Source organism: Psittacula echo (genome assembly GCF_963264785.1).
Source record: "Psittacula echo genome assembly, chromosome: 6".
NCBI lineage: Eukaryota > Metazoa > Chordata > Aves > Psittaciformes > Psittacidae > Psittacula > Psittacula echo.
Window position 1 is genome coordinate 68,301,908 of NC_137743.1, and position 16,371 is coordinate 68,318,278.

The 16,371-nt window shown below is 51.9% G+C and overlaps 2 protein-coding genes across 4 annotated transcripts; both read left to right on the plus strand.

Annotated features, from left to right (window-relative positions):
- Positions 1-3,352: 3,352 nt before the first annotated feature.
- On the plus strand, positions 3,353-5,892 carry HOXD9 (homeobox D9). Its single transcript, XM_080620916.1, has 2 exons — positions 3,353-4,322; positions 4,723-5,892. Exons 1-2 carry the CDS (start codon positions 3,677-3,679, stop codon positions 4,962-4,964), a joined length of 888 nt encoding a protein of 295 aa, XP_080477042.1. The 5' UTR covers positions 3,353-3,676; the 3' UTR covers positions 4,965-5,892.
- A 4,020-nt stretch (positions 5,893-9,912) lies between these two features.
- HOXD8 (homeobox D8) lies at positions 9,913-11,346 on the plus strand (the record flags this gene model as incomplete). 3 transcript variants are annotated; one of them, XM_080621748.1, is made up of 3 exons in its annotated part: positions 9,913-10,047; positions 10,315-10,462; positions 11,051-11,346. In XM_080621748.1, the coding sequence occupies 3 exons, from the start codon at positions 9,913-9,915 to the stop codon at positions 11,344-11,346; spliced, it is 579 nt and encodes a 192-aa protein (XP_080477874.1). The 3 variants fall into 3 exon arrangements, with proteins under 3 accessions (XP_080477874.1, XP_080477872.1, XP_080477873.1); XM_080621746.1 differs by having other exon boundaries at positions 9,913-10,462; XM_080621747.1 differs by having other exon boundaries at positions 9,913-10,462; positions 11,054-11,346.
- Between the last annotated feature and the right edge of the window lie 5,025 nt (positions 11,347-16,371).

Genomic DNA, 16,371 nt, shown 5'->3' on the forward strand with positions numbered 1-16,371 from the left:
ATTGAATATTATCATTTGGTCTTAACTTATTGGAACTGTCGAACATCCAAGCAATGTGACTTTTTCATGTTTTTACTAACAAAATGGTATTTATGTGGGGCTGTTACACGGGCCATAACGTTTGGAGTACATTCAATACTTTAAGAAAAAGAGGGGGGGGAGGGAAACTTTGGGGGCGGGGGGAAAGAGAAGCACATTATAATGTAACTATCCTCGCAAATGAACTTCGAGATTGTCCTTCGTAAAATGGAATATTTCCTTCTTCTCCATTGTAGACATTTCCTTGTGGTGCATATGTGGAATAGTAGTCGTTCAGCAGCAATATGTCCTTCTTGTGCATGTTCTGTTCGCATGTATAATGCAATAAACTCTGTAAACTACTGTGGTTCCTTTGGTTTTCTACAAATACTGAAAGTACAGATGCAGGTTGGCCTCCTGGTCTTTCTCTATGAGCAGCTCTTTGGACTGAGGTACCTTCTTTGCCATTTTCTGGTCTTTGTGTGTATCTGCCTGGTTTTCTTTCTTTCTTTCTTCCCCTTTTCTTTTTTTTTTTTCTTCCCCCTTCCTTTTTTAGGGGTGGGGTCGAGACTGGGGCGGGAAATGATGTAAACCTGATTCATTTATAATTGTGCCTGTAAACGAATGATTAATTGATAAAATGTTGTGTGATGTTCCCAGTCTGACAAACTGAATGAAAAAAAAAAAAAAAAAAAAAAAAGAGAGAGGGGGAAGGAAACAAAAATAAAAACGTAGTAAAATATTATGACCTCAACTGGACATCCTCATCCAATCAACTCATATATGGTAAGTGATAAAAATTCTTTCTACTGCAAGCTGTCAGCAATATGTATGTCATTTTATTTGACGTTCGCATGTTGATTTAAAAAATATCAGTCATCGCGTGCTTACAATGTGTAGACTTTGATTTCGTGTCTGTACTCTCTTTAAAGAACCCCATCATGCCAAATGCAAAGCTGGGCATAAGATAAAGGTTAAGGAGTTCTGTTCTTGATCAGCTCAAGAGCTTTCGGAAGATGGTGGATGTGAAAATGTTCCCTCAAACGTCTGGCAAGGTTGGCTTTTTTGAGCAGAAACGCTCCAAGCATGCTTACAAAACTACGCCGGCTTCTTCAGACCTACTTTTGTCACCCTGCACCGTTTCTGTTTACTCAGAGACCGTTTTATTTCGCGCAATTCCATTTTAGTAGAAGACATCTAGATAATGACGTTCACGACTCTTAACCCTTTCTGTACATAGCTGAAAAATGTTATTCACAGGGCTCTGCTGAGGAAGGCTGTGTGTGTGAGAAGGAGCGGGTAAGGGCCTGTGTGAGCAAAAATACTCAGCAGAACTGCAAATGGCTTGCAAATGAACATGACTCCAAATTGAAGTGCAAATACTTGGGCATACTTTCACGTTCAAACAGTACTGGAAAAATAGCGCGGCTACTGTTTGGGCTGGGAAACCAGCTCGCTCACCATCAGCGCCCATTCCTTCCCTAAGTAGTTTCTAAATCAAGAAATTAAACGCAAGATAGTGCCAACATTGTCTGACTTGGAGGAATTAGTACTGGTCGTGTTGCAGCTGGTGGTATTGCATTTTGCTCTTTTGTTGCTGAGATTTAATTTTATATCAATTAAGTACTTAAATTTAGGCCAATACTTCCTCATGTGCACGTTTGCTCGTAGGGCAGAGGTGTATTTTCCTCAAACCAAAGCATCATAATCTTGATGCTGCGGGAGCCGCAAGCCCGTAGGTATTTTGTGCTTGCTCTCGTTTCGAAAACAAACAAGAAAATCCGTGCTCAACAGCTCCCGCCCCCCCGCCCCCCCCCCCCCAAGTCTTTAAATATTGCATACATTTGAACCGTCTTTTATTTTCCTTTAAAGATAGTGGCTACATCACCAAAGAAGTTTCAGCAGTGGGAAGTAATTAGCTGGCTCCATACCAAGTGTTTAACGTACATAGAAAAAAGGAGGCTCGCTCTAATCCGCCTGCTTTATTATTTTATATCTGTAAAGAGAGAGGCAACTTTTCGACATATCAGAAACCCAGCTTCTAGAGAAAAAATATAGAAGTATGAAACATAAAGGAAAATACTAAAGTGTGATGAGAGAAACAAACACCAACAAGGGAAAAAAAGGATTAAAAAAAAAAAAAAAAAAGAAGTAAAAAAGAGAAGCAAAAAGGAAGAAAACAACCCCAGAGAGTAATAAATCATTAAATAAACAGGAATTTCAGTCCCTTCCTCATAACGGCCCTGGAGTAGGAAGTGTTTTCGCAGCGCTGTTGTCGCTGGTGCCCTCGGCGGGCTCCCCACTAACCGTGTGCTTTCCTCCAGATCCCGGCACAGCCGCCGTCCCTCGCTCGGCAGAGCAGGCGTGGGCAGAAGACCATGGGTAATCTGGTTTTCCGTACTAACAGGGCACCGTGTCGCTCGGGAAGGGTAACTGGGCAGGGAGAGGGGGGAGGGGAGGAAAAGAAGGGAAGCGAAGGAAAAGAAAGCAAAGCGGGCAAAAACCTCGCGTAGGCATTGAACGTGGCCAGCGCGGCCCGGCCCAGATCCCCCACGAGCTAGGGGCGGAGGAGTCAGTTCTGTCAGCGAAGGGGGGCAGCGGCAGCTCTGCCTGCGCTGCCCCTGCCCCGCGGCCGCGGAGCTGCCTGCAACCGGGCCCGGCGGCCTCCTCTGGGCAGCGCTGGGCATCGCCGGGGGGGGCTGCTTTGGGGCTGCGTAGCCCCGAAGTTTCGCAGATACAGGAGCATGTGTTCAGCCACACGTCAGTTGTGCTTGGAGACACAGGCTTTGCTGTTTCCATCCGTCCGTTTTATTAGGGACACATTAATCTATAATCAAATACACCTCATAAAATTTTTATTGAAAGGCATAAAATCATTACAAAGGTCTTCCACCTGTTTTAAAACAACACAATGGGCATCTCTTTTTAAAAGTGTATCCTTTCCATGGAAACTTTCTGTCAAAGGAGGGGGGGAGGAGCGGATAATAATACCCGCACATGCTCTGAAATATGGAAGTACCGCAATGTGCTTTTACTGTAACATTTTCCTGTTTTATGAGAAGTCGTTACAGTCCCAGCTTGCGATGGTTTGTTTTTACAGGCAAGAATCCCCCTTTCCCAGCGGGTTTCCTCAGCAGCTTGGAGTGTGATTAGCAAGCCAAGGCTGTTGGATTTATTTAAACACCCTGCCTCTCATTGATTAAGAAATGAATGGCAGAAATCACTCAAAGGAGGTGAAGAAATAGTGCGCGCCCGCCTCGGCCGTGGGCTGCCAGAGTGGCCACGCCAGCCGAGCCCGGGCAGGCAGGGCGGGCAGCGAAGACGGCCAGGGCAGGCAAGACAGGGTGGGTGGGCAAGCGGGCGAGGAGGGCAGGGCGGGGAGGCAAGGCAGGGCAGGCGGGCAGGGCGAGCAGAACGGGCGGCCCCTCCGAGGTCCGGGAGCGCTGTGCGGGGCTGTTGTTGATGATTTTTTTTTTTTAATCACAGCAGCCCCAGTTTAGCGGATTGATTTACTCGCAGTATTGGTAAATATGATCACGTGGGCTGCGCAACCAATGGTTGAGGGTTGCAGTCTGCAAAATACTACGATTGTTCTCCGGGAGGGTATCATATACAGTTAACAGTGTAACCTTTTATATGACTACGAGGGGAGCCTAAAATGTCGTCTAGTGGCACCATAAGTAACTATTATGTCGATTCTCTCATAGGCCATGAAAGCGAAGAAGTTTACGGGAGTAGATTCGTCCAGGGAGGTCACAGTGCGACCTCCAGGCCATCAGGTGTTGCAGAGAGTTCAGATTTTTCTTCCTGTAGCTTTGCACCAAAATCCACCGTGTTCTCCACCTCCTGGTCCACGGTTCACCCTCAGCCGTCTGCGGCAATGACCGGGATCTACCACCCCTACATGCACCAGCCCCACTTAGGGGCAGCCGACGCCGGCCGCTACGTGCGCTCCTGGATCGAGCCCTTTCCGGGCTTCCCGGGCGGCGGCGGAGGCGGCAGCGGCGGCGGCTCTGCTTCCAGCTCCGGCTCCTCCAACGGGCGCCACTACGGAATAAAGCCGGAGACGGGAGCAGCCTCCTCCTCGTCTTCCTCCTCCTCCTCCTCCTCTTCCAAAAGGACTGAGTGCTCCTCGTCCCGGGAGTCCCAGGGGATTGGTGTGCCCGAGTACACGTGCAGCTCCTTTCTCCAGGAGCCCCGGGAGAAGGCGGCTGCCGGCAGCTCCAAGGACCCCGTCGCTTGCAGCCACAACCCTAGCCCGAGCAGCGATCTGAAGGAGGAGAAACAGCAGCAACTTGACCCAAGTAAGTAAAAAAAAAAAAAAATAGGGGGGAGAGAGAGGGAGAGAGGGGCAGAGAGAGAGGGAGAGAAAGAAAGAAGGAAAGAAAGAAAGAAATTGCCCCTTTGATTTATTGCCGAAACCTGTAAGGCTCGAATGTGCAAAACTGATAGTTTTACTAACCTATAAAAACGTCTAGACGCCTACCCCAGCGCAAGCAGCAACAAGCACCCATAAAAGACTCCACATAACCACCTACCATCAAGACATCATTTGTACAGTAAACAGACTGGGGCATTAAGGCTTTTATGATAATTCCTCCAAAGTTGTGAAAACAGTCCATCCTTCGTTAAATTAATTTAACGACCTTTCTCTCTCCTCCCCACCCCCCGGCCCCCGTTCCCTATATACTTCCCTTCTTCCAGATAATCCTGCAGCAAACTGGATCCACGCTCGTTCAACGAGGAAAAAGCGTTGTCCCTACACAAAGTATCAAACTCTGGAACTGGAAAAAGAATTTCTCTTTAATATGTACCTCACCCGAGACCGCCGTTACGAAGTAGCTAGGATTCTAAATCTCACAGAGAGACAGGTCAAAATCTGGTTTCAGAACAGAAGAATGAAAATGAAAAAGATGAACAAGGAGAAAGGCAATAAAGGAGACTAACGCTGGAGTAGAAATGCAGTTGGGGAATACTGCTTTAGTTTTGAGTTTGGGAGGTTTAGGTTTTATTTTGAATTTGGGTTTTTCGGTTGCCGAGTTGTTGGTTGTTTTTTTTTTTTTGGGGGGGGGGAGAGGGGTCTTTTTATTTCTTCCTTCCTTTCTTTTTCTTTTCTTTTTTCTCCTTTTTTTTTTTTTTTTTTTTTTTTTTGTGGTTTAGTTTGGTTTTATTCATTCTCCCCCTGTACTCTCAGCCCCACATACGTTTCTCCTCCTCCTCCCGGTCCCCCCCCCCCCCCGCGTCTCCCCCAGGAACTTTAAATCAATCTGGTCCTTTTTTTTTTCTTCTTTCTTTTTTTTCTTTTTTTTTTCTTTTTATTTTTTTTCCTTAGCTAGAAGTGAAACGTGGTCTATGTCAGGTATTTTGGGAAATTTTGTCTTGCTCGCCAACGTGTTTTGCAGAGTCGCTTCATCCCCCCTTCCTCCTTCCCAGACAGTTTGGTTGATATTGTGAGTGCACGTTAGCTTTGGGAACTCTATCTGATGTTAAATGTTTGACATGTTCCTTAAAAGTGATGTAGTCTAGATAGTTACTTTGCCAAAATAAAGGTAAGGAAATTAATTATAATTACGGTAATAAAATATATATTAAATTACATTGGTTTAAATCAATGGGGGTGCTGTGTTGTCCACGATTTACTAAGAGGAAACCTTTCCCAAAACCTCTGCTTTCTAGGTCTGAATTTCGCTTCTTCGCAGTAGATGCCACAGAGAGGCCACGAGCTATCCCCCCCCACACCTTTAGTGCACTGATAGGAGGTTATCTCATCCCCAAAGCCGTTCGCAATAGGCCTAACGCCTCCCGGTCCCTCGGCTAGCTGACGACCCTGCCCCCGGTGACTGTTGTATTAACTAACTGCGCCGCGTCTCGAACTACAGACCTGTTGTAATTGTTGTCAGTTATTACACAATAAAGTCTGCCGTGACCGAACGACAGCGCTGCGGTGAGAGGACAAATCTGTGCGCCCCTCGCGACGCTCTCCGTGCCGGCGACCCTACCGCGCAGCTCCCACGGGGCCTCCGCGGGCCGAGCACTGACGGGCCGGGGCCGCGGGAAAGCCCGGCCTCGCTGCCGAGCCAGCAGCACCTCTGGCAGCCACAAAGGCCGGAGGAAAATCACTTCCCCGCCGCTCCCGCCTAATCGACGTTTGCTTTCGGAGGGCAGCGGCGGCGAGGCCGGCTCCGGCCTCTCCGTGTAGGTGCACGGGCCGCGTATTCCTCCCGAGCGCCTGGGTTACCGGCGCTCTCTGAAACACCAGCCACCTCTTGAGACAACTTAGGAAATGTTCCCGCACGGGTCCCCTAGAACCAATGGACAAAAATGATGCCTATTCGCTTAAACGTATTTTATTGTTGGGGGCCGCTTCCAACCTCTACGCTCTTTAATCTGGAGGTTGGAGGGCTCTGGGGGGACCCGTCTGCTTCCAAGCGTTCGGCTTTGTTGGCGAGAGCTCATTTAGCAACGTGTCTCCTGCCTTCTGCGTTTATAAGCCGACATGACTTTATCAAGATAATTGAGATGAAGTTCATTGTAAAAAATGCTTTGTTTAAAGAGCAACCATTAAAATGAAGGACCCGTAAATATTTACGAGCAGTTGGTTAATTCAAGAATAAGGGGAGAGCTGAGAGACCTGGTGTTTAATGTTTTTTACCTCTGTAAAAAAAAAAAAAACCGGCAAAAGCCTGCAGTGCCAGGAAAAGGTGTTGCATTGCTTCCCATCCATTGTGGAGAAGATACCTATAATTCTTTTAAAACAGGAAGAACCGTGGTATAATAAAACCATTGAGATGGCTAGACGTCTGGACCTAATGAGTTTACGATATGCTATGGCGCTTTTCTTTGAAACCACCTTATTTTGATGTTTGTGTTTGTTAAAGGGGGGGGAAAGGCCAAAAAATCCAGACAAACTAGGTCTTAAAATCTTGGACTATAAATTTCAATATGTCAGCTTTGGGCCAAGGCAACAGACTCAAAAAAGACCCGAAGGTCACTGAACTGAGAGATTTTACGAAGTCTACTGATTCGTTGAAATGTATTTTATTGGATCTTCCACTGCGACGTTAGCGTCCGTGTTTGCGGAAATAACTATGGAGGGGGGTGATCAATAACTAACAACACATAAACAATATTCTTGCCACACAACAATCTATTATGTTGATTCCAGCAAAGGCTCTGGTAAGAAACTGTCGTCACGTCCACACAGTCTCTTTTAAATATTTTATTTCTGGCATATTGACAGTTTCTACCTTGTCTATTTCCCCCCCTCCCTGGCCTTTGTTTACCTATTTCTAATATGGTGTGCGTTATTTCAAAATGGCAGAAGGAAAACCAACGGCTCGAACGCCGAAACGCGGTTTTTCCATGGAAATGATTTTTTGTGTCAAACAGAACAATAACTTAATTGCTACCCGTTGGCTGTGTTAATATATGTTTGTACATATACGCAGTCGCGTGCACACGCATCATACCGAATAATTCACAGGCATGTGTGGTGAAGAGGGGGGAGGAGGATGAACAAAGATCCATCTTTACTTTCGTTTACATAAATCAATCCAGAAATACAGAAATGCATGGCCAAAAAAATAACATGTTGAAGACAAAAACGTATAACTCTGAAACTACCACACATGGAGAATTTGTGGTGTAATATGTGGGGAAACACGATTGAAAACTCGATAGTAGCGGTCTTCAAAGCTCAGGCGTCGTTCCTGGCTGCCATGTGTAAACGAGGCGCATTCTTTGTATGTAGTTAATTATAGCACTGGAAAAAAATAAAAGAGGGTCACAGAAATGTGCTAAGAAAATGGCACTGTGAAGTTCGAATGACAAAAAAAAAAAAAAAAAGAAAAAGAAAAGAAAAAGGGTGAAAAAATGGGGGAGGGAAAAGGGAAAAAAAAAGGAAAAATAAAAAGAATGAAAACCATCCTAGAACCAGCGAGCACAGGAAGGACCTCTCAGCGTTGAGGCCCCGCCGGGGCAGTGCAGAGCCGGCCGGTGTCCCACAGTGCCACTTCGGGGTACTGGCGGAACCACGGGACGGCGACGGGGCCGGTGAGCTGCGGGCAGAGCAGGGCAGGAGGGCGCTGCCTGCCGCCACAAGCCGCCAGAGGGAGCCCGCGCTCCACTTTAGTGTCACCGCCGCGCTTGGCGCTCCGCGCCCCGCGTACTGCTCTGCGCACCGCCCGGCAGCGGAGAACCGCTGCTGGGACTGCAGCTCCATGCGAGTGGCAGTGCTGACACGTGGGAGGAGGGTGGTCTGGAGTGGATGCGGAAAACATCCACGCTGACTCTCCGCGCCTCTCCGCGGAGTGAGGCAGTTTCTCTGCTGCCGCCATTCCGCCAACACACCTCCTGGCCTGGCCTCCTGCCTTCCTGCTGCTCTCTTGCTATGGCCTTTTGGTTTTGATTCTATCTGTCCTTGTAGCATTAAAAATCCGTGTGCCCTTTCAGGGCCTCTCTCACTCCATCACCCCCCACCCGCCTGTTCCCCGGCTGTTCCTGAGCCTTTGCCAGCCTCCAAAGGCACGTGTTGCAGGCCACCGGGCCCCTGCTTGGGCGCGGGTGTTGCTGCGGGCCTAGTGCCCGTTCGGGCACTCGTGCTGGGCAGCAGGGCTGGTCACCCAAACAAAGCAAGTTAATTGTGATGGGGGGGGTGGGGGAGCTGAGTGTGATGGGGAAGGAGCCTGCGATGCCTTTTATGTAACCACAAGTATTTTTTGTCAATTCACACCAGATGGTCACACGTGGCTCCAACCGGGGCCCGTATTATATTTCACCTAAATTTTTCGTTTCTCTTCAAAATAGGGCGGACTCGACCTCCTGGGTGTGTCTGTCCAAAAAGCTGGTTCCCACCGCAGGGTGAAGCCGGGAAGAGAGGGCTGGAGACAGCACTTCGCGAGGCTCGGGGCCCCGCGATGGCTGCCGGCTAGAGGAGCAGGGGCAGAGCCGAGCCTGCCGGGCAGCGCCTTCCTTCCTTCCTCCCATGTAACAGGTCTCGCTTATTTGGAACCTCGTCCCCGAGAGGTGCTAACCGCTCATCCACATATTTTCCTTGTTTTCTTTATTTTTTCCCTCCCTCTCTCTGCCTCGGTAATGACGTCCACCAAGGGTGAAATGATGGAAAATATATTCATAGGCATGATTTCCATTAAGTGTCAATTAACCTGGAGCCTCAGCCATGCGTGCACGGCGTCAAGGGTAAATGTGCATCTCATTTCCCAGCGCTCTGCTCGCCTGCAAGGGAATGACCGGAGGGTCCGCAGCACCCCGCCGCCCTCTGGATCTCCCCGGCTGCCCTCGCCAGCACCCTCGGCTCCGTGCGCCGGGCACCGGCTCCCTCGGCTGGTCTCTGCCCTAGCCGGACGGCGGTGCAGGCCGCGGTTCAGTGCTCAGCCGCGGCCCTGGGCCCCTAGTGGCCTCGCCCCGGGCAGCGCGCCCGCGGTTATCGCGCGGGATCTGCGCGGCTGCCTCGCCTCTGTGCGGCGGGGGTTTCGTCGGCTTCTGGCGAGCGCGCACCGACGGGGGGAGCGGAGGCGCCGCGGCTGGGGTGGATCCGGGCAGGGCTGGGCCGGGTTTTTTTCTTGCCTGAGGAGCGGCACATGTAAACTGAAGCCAAAAGTCCCCCCTGAGCTCATGAGCGTGTGTGTGTGTATGTGTGTGTGTGTGCGCGGGCTGCTGTGTGCCTAATAGGAAATAGTAAAAGCAGTGAGGCAGGTCATTTTGGGAGCGATTATAATCCAGTCCTGGTCACCACATACACGGAGAGCAGGAGCGGTGAGCGCACGGGCAAGCGGCGACGGCATGAGCACGGAGTAGAGGCATCAGAGGCGGCGGCGGCGGGAGCAGCGCCCCGTGCCCGCGCCCGCGCCCCCGCCCGCCGCTGCCCCCTCCCAGATGAGCTCCTACTTTGTCAACCCGCTGTACTCCAAGTACAAGGCGGCAGCGGCGGCGGCGGCGGCGGCGGCGGCGGCGGCTGCGGCGGGGGAGCCCATCAATCCCCCGTACTACGACTGTCATTTCGCACCCGAGGTGAGCGGCCGCCACGCCGCCGCCGCTGCCGCCGCCCTGCTCTACGGGAACGGCGCGGCCGCCGCCGGCTTCCCGCACCCCGCTCCCGGAGGGGCGGGGGGCGGCGGCGGCGCAGCAGCGGACTTTTACCACCCGGCCGGGGGGAGCCCCACGGCCGCCTACCAGCCGCCTCCTCCTCCCCCCGCCGCGCCTCCGCCTCCTGCCCCCTGCAGCGGGGTTACCTGTCACGGGGAGCCCGCTAAATTTTACGGATACGATAACTTACAGAGACAGCAGATTTTTACGACACAGCAAGAGGCCGAGCTGGTACAATATCCTGACTGTAAATCGTCCAGTGCTAATATTGGCGAGGAACCAGACCACTTAAATCAGAGCTCGTCTCCTGCTCAAATGTTTCCCTGGATGAGACCACAAGGTTGGACGCAGTCAAAAATTTGCTTCCATCTCACGTCTGAGTTCGAAACTTTCTTTTCCTCCTCCCGCTTCTTTCTTGCTGCATCTCGCTCCCTGCCTCTGCCGCCCTCGCTCTCTGCCTCTCTTCCCGCGATTCCTATCTCCGCGGTGGCTTGCGATAATAAAGCGATACAGTAAGCGAACAGAAAGCTCAGCAGAAAGCGGCTGTCACCCCAAGAGTAGCTTTAAAGTCCATTTGGACCCCGAGGTGTATCTGCCACGCTCGCCCGGCTCCTGCCGCAGCCGTCCGAACGGGAGGGAGCAGGGCCGGGGGGCCGGTCAGCAGGCAATAAGGTGACCCCGTAAACTCGGTCCGGCAAACCCCGGTGGAGGGGTGCGGAGCCCAGGTATTTCCTGCGTCTGCTACTGCTGTTTGTCCCGCACTCGTGTGTAGAACTCGGCTCTGTCGAGCCCTCTGCTTTTTTCCCCTTCTTTTCTGTGGGGCTTCTCTCGAGGAATTCCAGAGGGGCCCTCGCCCTCGCTCCCTGCTTGTGCCTGGTTTTGAACGACCACACCAACTTCCAAAACCTTGTGTTTTTGTTTTAAACAGCAGCGCCGGGTAGGAGGAGAGGAAGACAAACATACAGTCGATTCCAGACACTAGAGCTGGAAAAGGAATTCCTCTTTAACCCCTATCTGACCAGGAAGAGGAGGATCGAAGTGTCCCACGCACTAGGACTCACCGAAAGGCAGGTAAAGATCTGGTTTCAGAACAGGAGGATGAAATGGAAAAAAGAGAACAACAAGGACAAATTCCCCGCTTCCAGACAGGAGGGAAAGGAAGGGGAGGCCAAAAAGGAAGCACATGATCTGGAAGAAGACAGAGCTGAGGGCCAGACGAATTAAAATTTGCCCTAAAAGCCTTTGCGAAAGACCATCAGAAATAACCAGCGCCACAGCCCGACATGTCAGCCGGTCTCCCCCTGTACGAGGTCCTGCCGTGGGACGAGAGACCCAGTGTACCTCTGCTTGACATTTCTCTGCTTCTGGTGCTCCAGTTGTTTATGGTTTTGTTTTTAACCATATCCGGAACAATCTCTAGATTTAACAGTTCATCTACTTCTTTTCCAAATTTGATACAGAGTTTGTAGCAATACATTTCAAATGATTTTTTTCCCCAATCTTAAAAGACGGTGATTGCCAGAAACAACATAAACTTCCTAATAATGAATTCCAATAAGCAAGACATTTAACGACGCTTTATTAATCAAGACAAGTGCACTTGTGCTATTTTAATTCTTGTTCTTATGTTGACTAAATTAAATAAATTTAATAAATTTGAAGAAAATATCTTAGAATTATATTTAACCTTCTGCTATAATATTTTATTAGAATAAACCAAATTTATTCAAATATAAAATGCATCGGCATCTTCGCATCTTTTTCGTAATCCACTCCTCCAGTAAACCTCAGTACCCCTCCATGTCTGGACTAACTCCTCCCTGCGCCTTTCTCCGTACTTCCCCCTGTGCTGGGTGTTTCGGTGGGGTCTGGGAAGGGCACATCGACTACAAATCCTGGGTTTCTCCCCCTGCTGCCTGCACACCCCGCCAGAGTCGCCAGACATGGCTCTGCGAGATCGCTGTGGAAGCAGCGGGCAGCGGGGACTAAGGGCCCACCCTCGGGCTGAGCCCACCCTGCGACCCGGTCCCGTGAGCCCCCTCGACGTGTGTGCCCGGGCCCTGCCTTCACCTTTCCAGCCCTCCCTGAGCTGCGGGACGGCGGGGCCGGGGGGCTGCTGCCGCCAGACAGGGGACTTTGCCTTGCCGAGGTGACCGTTGCTCCTGATCGGTGCTGGGCTTCCATCCGCAGCCAAACCCTGCCTAAGCGACCCTGCGGATGGCGGACGAGTGGAGAGATTAAAAGCTTTTGTGGCCTTACGTGGAGTTTTCTCGGGAGCTGTAATGGTTAGTGCTCCCAAACCACGCATAAACGGAGAGAAGGGCATTTTTTCCCCTAAGTATTATGGCACGGCTTGAGTGCGTTTCCCGTGAAGGCCACAGCCTGTAAGAGCAGATTCCTCGCAAGATTCCCCGCAGCCAAGGGGAGAGGAGCCTGCTCTGATCAGTAAAGCGGTTTAATTTATCTCCCCTTCTCCCCTCCCTTCCCTTTCTCCCGCTCCTCGGCGAGGTCCCGCAGGCTGCTATAACTGAGAGGACGGCCGAGAGCAGTCCTTTTTAGGAACAGTAGCTAGAGCGCTGGGGTATGAGGTGTAAAACCCTACCAATATATTTGCGTCATTTTTTCTCCACGGCCTCACGCCCCCGGGAATGATGGTGAAGGGGATCGCAGGGACGCGCCAGCCACTGCCACAAACACACGAAATTTACATTATCTGCCCGAGAAACTTTTAGGGGCCGAACCGGGGCCTCACTCGGAAAAATATCGAGGAGCCTGGAGGGGTGCCGGCCTCCGCCGTCTGCGCCCAGCGCTGCGGCCCGTCTCACGCGCCCACTGCTTCGCTCCAGGGAACAGATCCGGCACGGCGGGAACCGCCATGCCCGGTGTCAGAAATTGTATGGTGGGCTTGGTTCATTTGGTTTCCCTTCCCTTTACCCCCTCCCCGCCACCGAGCCAAACACGTTTCCATTCCTGCAAAACAGTAGCTCTAGAGGGAGTCACAAGCAAGCGGAGCTATTGTTCTAGGTTTATTTTAATCACGTAGTTGGTTAAAGGTTGTAAACGAGGGGAAACTGCAGCAAATAGGTGAAGTAAACATTTTGCTGAATAGATTTGCATAAATACACGGGTATCCCTAATGTCCAGGAAGGATGGGGGGCTGGTGGCGGCGCGGTTAAGGAAACCCAGTCTCCTGACACGTAAACACCCCCCCTTGGTTTTCAAAATAATATCCGTTGCCACTGGCACCGGCATGTTGGGTCTCAGGTCAGGGTAAAAGCTCCTTCCCTGTGCTGCGGTTGTGGCCAAGCCTTGGTGCAGCAGGTTCCTGCAGGCGCTGCCGCAGAGATACCAGTGCCGTAGACCGGGACGGCAACACGGGAAGCGCGTGTCGGAGACCGGCACACCTGAGCGAGCACTAATATTTATTCGGAAAAGAGCTGATGCTGTGGTTGTTCTCAATTTCCAGACAAAGAGAATAAAATTTAAATATTCCTGGAGAAGTTTCCGTTAAGCGCCACTCTCCCTGGGCCGACTGGGAACGCAGCCACGTAGACAAAAACTGACTTTCTTGTGCGCACATCGTCTGCAAAGGCCTAGCTGTAACTGGGATAGTCCCTGTCTTATTAATTAAGAAAAACAATAAAAATCGCTGTAGTTGTTAAGGTATCTCCCCCTTATAGCCTGGAAGCTGGATCTCCCCCTCGGTCGTACTTGGAGTCTTGCTAACAAAAAGAAAACCGATCCAGAAATTGTCCCGGGCGGTCAGTAAGCCCCTGATTAACTGGACTCCTCCAGCTCCGGAGCAGGCAGTGGTATTTTGGCAGAGAAAAGCCTTAGGTGCTCGAGTAGCAGAGGCAATGGAGACAAGAGGCCGCCTGCGGCGGCCGCAGTGCGGGCATACCGCGCCTTTGGTTTCCGCGGGATTTCTCCGTTTCCACCCCGGGCAGCTCTGCGCTGCCGTGGGTGCCATAGAGTCGCCGCGAGCGGTGCCGGTGCCTCTGTCGAGGGACATGACACACGCGTGTGATATTCACGGGTGTGCAACTGCTAGAAGCAGCGTGCTAAAAGGATCCTCCACCTTTGGAAGTGTTTATTTTTGTTAGCTCTATTTTTGAGGCAGGTACAATCAACACGGAGGTCACTGATGGAGGAGTCTGTTTATTGTCTAGAACAAAAATTGAGCAAGAATACTCCATCTCCGAGCAGAGCATTCCCTGTGGACACGGGGCAGGTTTTAGTTTTTTCTAGTACTTTCTGCGAATGGGATTTTGCCCCAGATCCTAGTAGCCACGGTAAGGTTTTCTTGGGGACAGAGGCATCCCCATCGGCGAGGCCGTGGGCAGCCTGGGATGGATGTCAGCGCTCGCCGTGACCCGTGGGCAACGGGCACGCCGGGTGGGGAAGCGGCTCGGACTATTTTTAGGTCAGCAACGGCTTCGGCTTCAGTAGTGGGCGCTCAAGCAAGTGTGGATGCTTTTAGGGCAAGCCGGAGTGGAGAGGGGGGTGGGGTGGGGGGGATGTGGGTAAAGCCCCCTTTCGTTGGGGAACGACATGGAGCCGCCGGCGCCGCGCGGTAGCCCTCTTTGTACTGCTCCGAGGAAGCTCACCCTTCTCCCTGCGCGGATCTTCCGCGCATGGCCGTGCCCGCGGGCCTCCGCAATCGCGCCCGGGGCGCGCAGGCCGCGGGCAGGCGGGACCGGGGACTCAGTAAAAGCGCAGCGCGCACGCGAAAGAAACATGGCGCTGGGAAGCAGTATGTGCAAAATCCGCAAGGAATTGCAGTAAATTCCTTTTTGTTTGAAGAAAATTTACAACTTGGTAATAGACCTTTTTATGACCTATTTGGGCTCGTCATTGGCTGCGGCTGGTCATGTGCAGGCAGCGAGCGCTTTCATGGCCTTTTCCTGATTTCCCTGGCGAATTTCCCCCTGCATTCAGCCTTCAGAGAGCCTCAGCCCCTCTTTTTCTAACCTTTGTCTAGGCTGAGGTGTATGGCAGTCTCCCTCATGTTTGTGCCCTGCACCCTAAAACCCGCGGCCGGTCCCGCCGTTGCCGTGCTGACACGTCCCCGGCCCCGCGGCGCTTCCTCTCCCGCGACAGCGGGGGAATGCGCAGAGCTCCGCACCCGTCGCCGCGCTGGCTCCAGCCCCCCGCTCCTCTTCCGCCGCTTCTTGCCGACACATCCTCTGACACACGGATTGCTACGCTGGTGCAAAATGGATTACAGCGACCGTCCCGGGCTCTTCCGCCGGCGGGCAGTGCCGCGAACCGGTAAGCACTCGGCTCCCCTCGGGATTGCCGCTGGTTCTCTGCACCCGCGCACAGTCCCGCACAGCGGCACGGCGCCGGCTGCCCTGTCCTTCAGCCCAGCTGGTCACCTGTCCCTCACAGTCCCTATTTTCCCTAATACCATTGCTTTATTACTGTTATTACTATAATTATTACTATTATTACTGTTGCTGTTAGTGCTATTGTAATTATTGGCATTGTTATTGCTATTAATAACGGTTGTGGGTACGCCGCGGGGTGTATGAGGCTGTTGCGCAGACTGGAATGGAAAAGGCGTTGGGGCCCGCGATGGCGCGGCGATCCGCGCCCCTCTGCCCCGAGGGGCGGAAGGCTGGGGCGTAGCGCTCGCAGGCAGCGTTTCTCATGCGCGGGGTTTCTTCCAGTAAAAAGCGTTTTTTTCCTTTGGGTACCTTTTTCCCTTCCAGTCTGAAGAGCGGTGTGGTGATGCTGCGGTTTGATTTCCCCGTGGCGGAAAGGCGGTCACGTAACTTTAAAGCTTAACAGGTGTTTTCGCAAGAGAATCGGGGTCAGCACTCCCGCAGAGGCGGAGGGCACGGAGCGGTCCTGCCGAGCTGGTCAGGCCGGTGGTTGTGCCCGGGGCCCCGCCCGAGCGGTTTAGCATATCCTTCTCTCTTCACTGTGCATGAGCCACGGGTGAGGTTCCGACCGGCCCTGCGGGAGGCACAAGGGCCGGGATCCACACCCGCACAGCGCATGAAGGGCTGCGCGGAGCCACGGCAGTGGGACACCTCGCAGCGCGGCTGCTGACCCGCGTGGAAATCGTGAGGGACTCAATAGGGGACGAATTTGCCGGAAAAAAAAAATCCTCCCCCCAACCCAGGTTTAATTTGAAATACGTAGAGGAGGTGGAACAGTCATATAAACTGTATCTGCAAAACCCATATATGTGTATATACCCGTATCTACATTACCTATATACTTACATATGTATGTTCTCTG

Excerpts from the sequence above, each read along its gene's own strand:
- HOXD9 (XM_080620916.1), top strand. The coding sequence starts at position 3,677 with ATGTCGTCTAGTGGCACCATAAGTAACTATTATGTCGATTCTCTCATA. Across the intron at positions 4,323-4,722 it reads ACAGCAGCAACTTGACCCAA|ATAATCCTGCAGCAAACTGG; the intron begins GTAAGTAAAAAA and ends CCCTTCTTCCAG.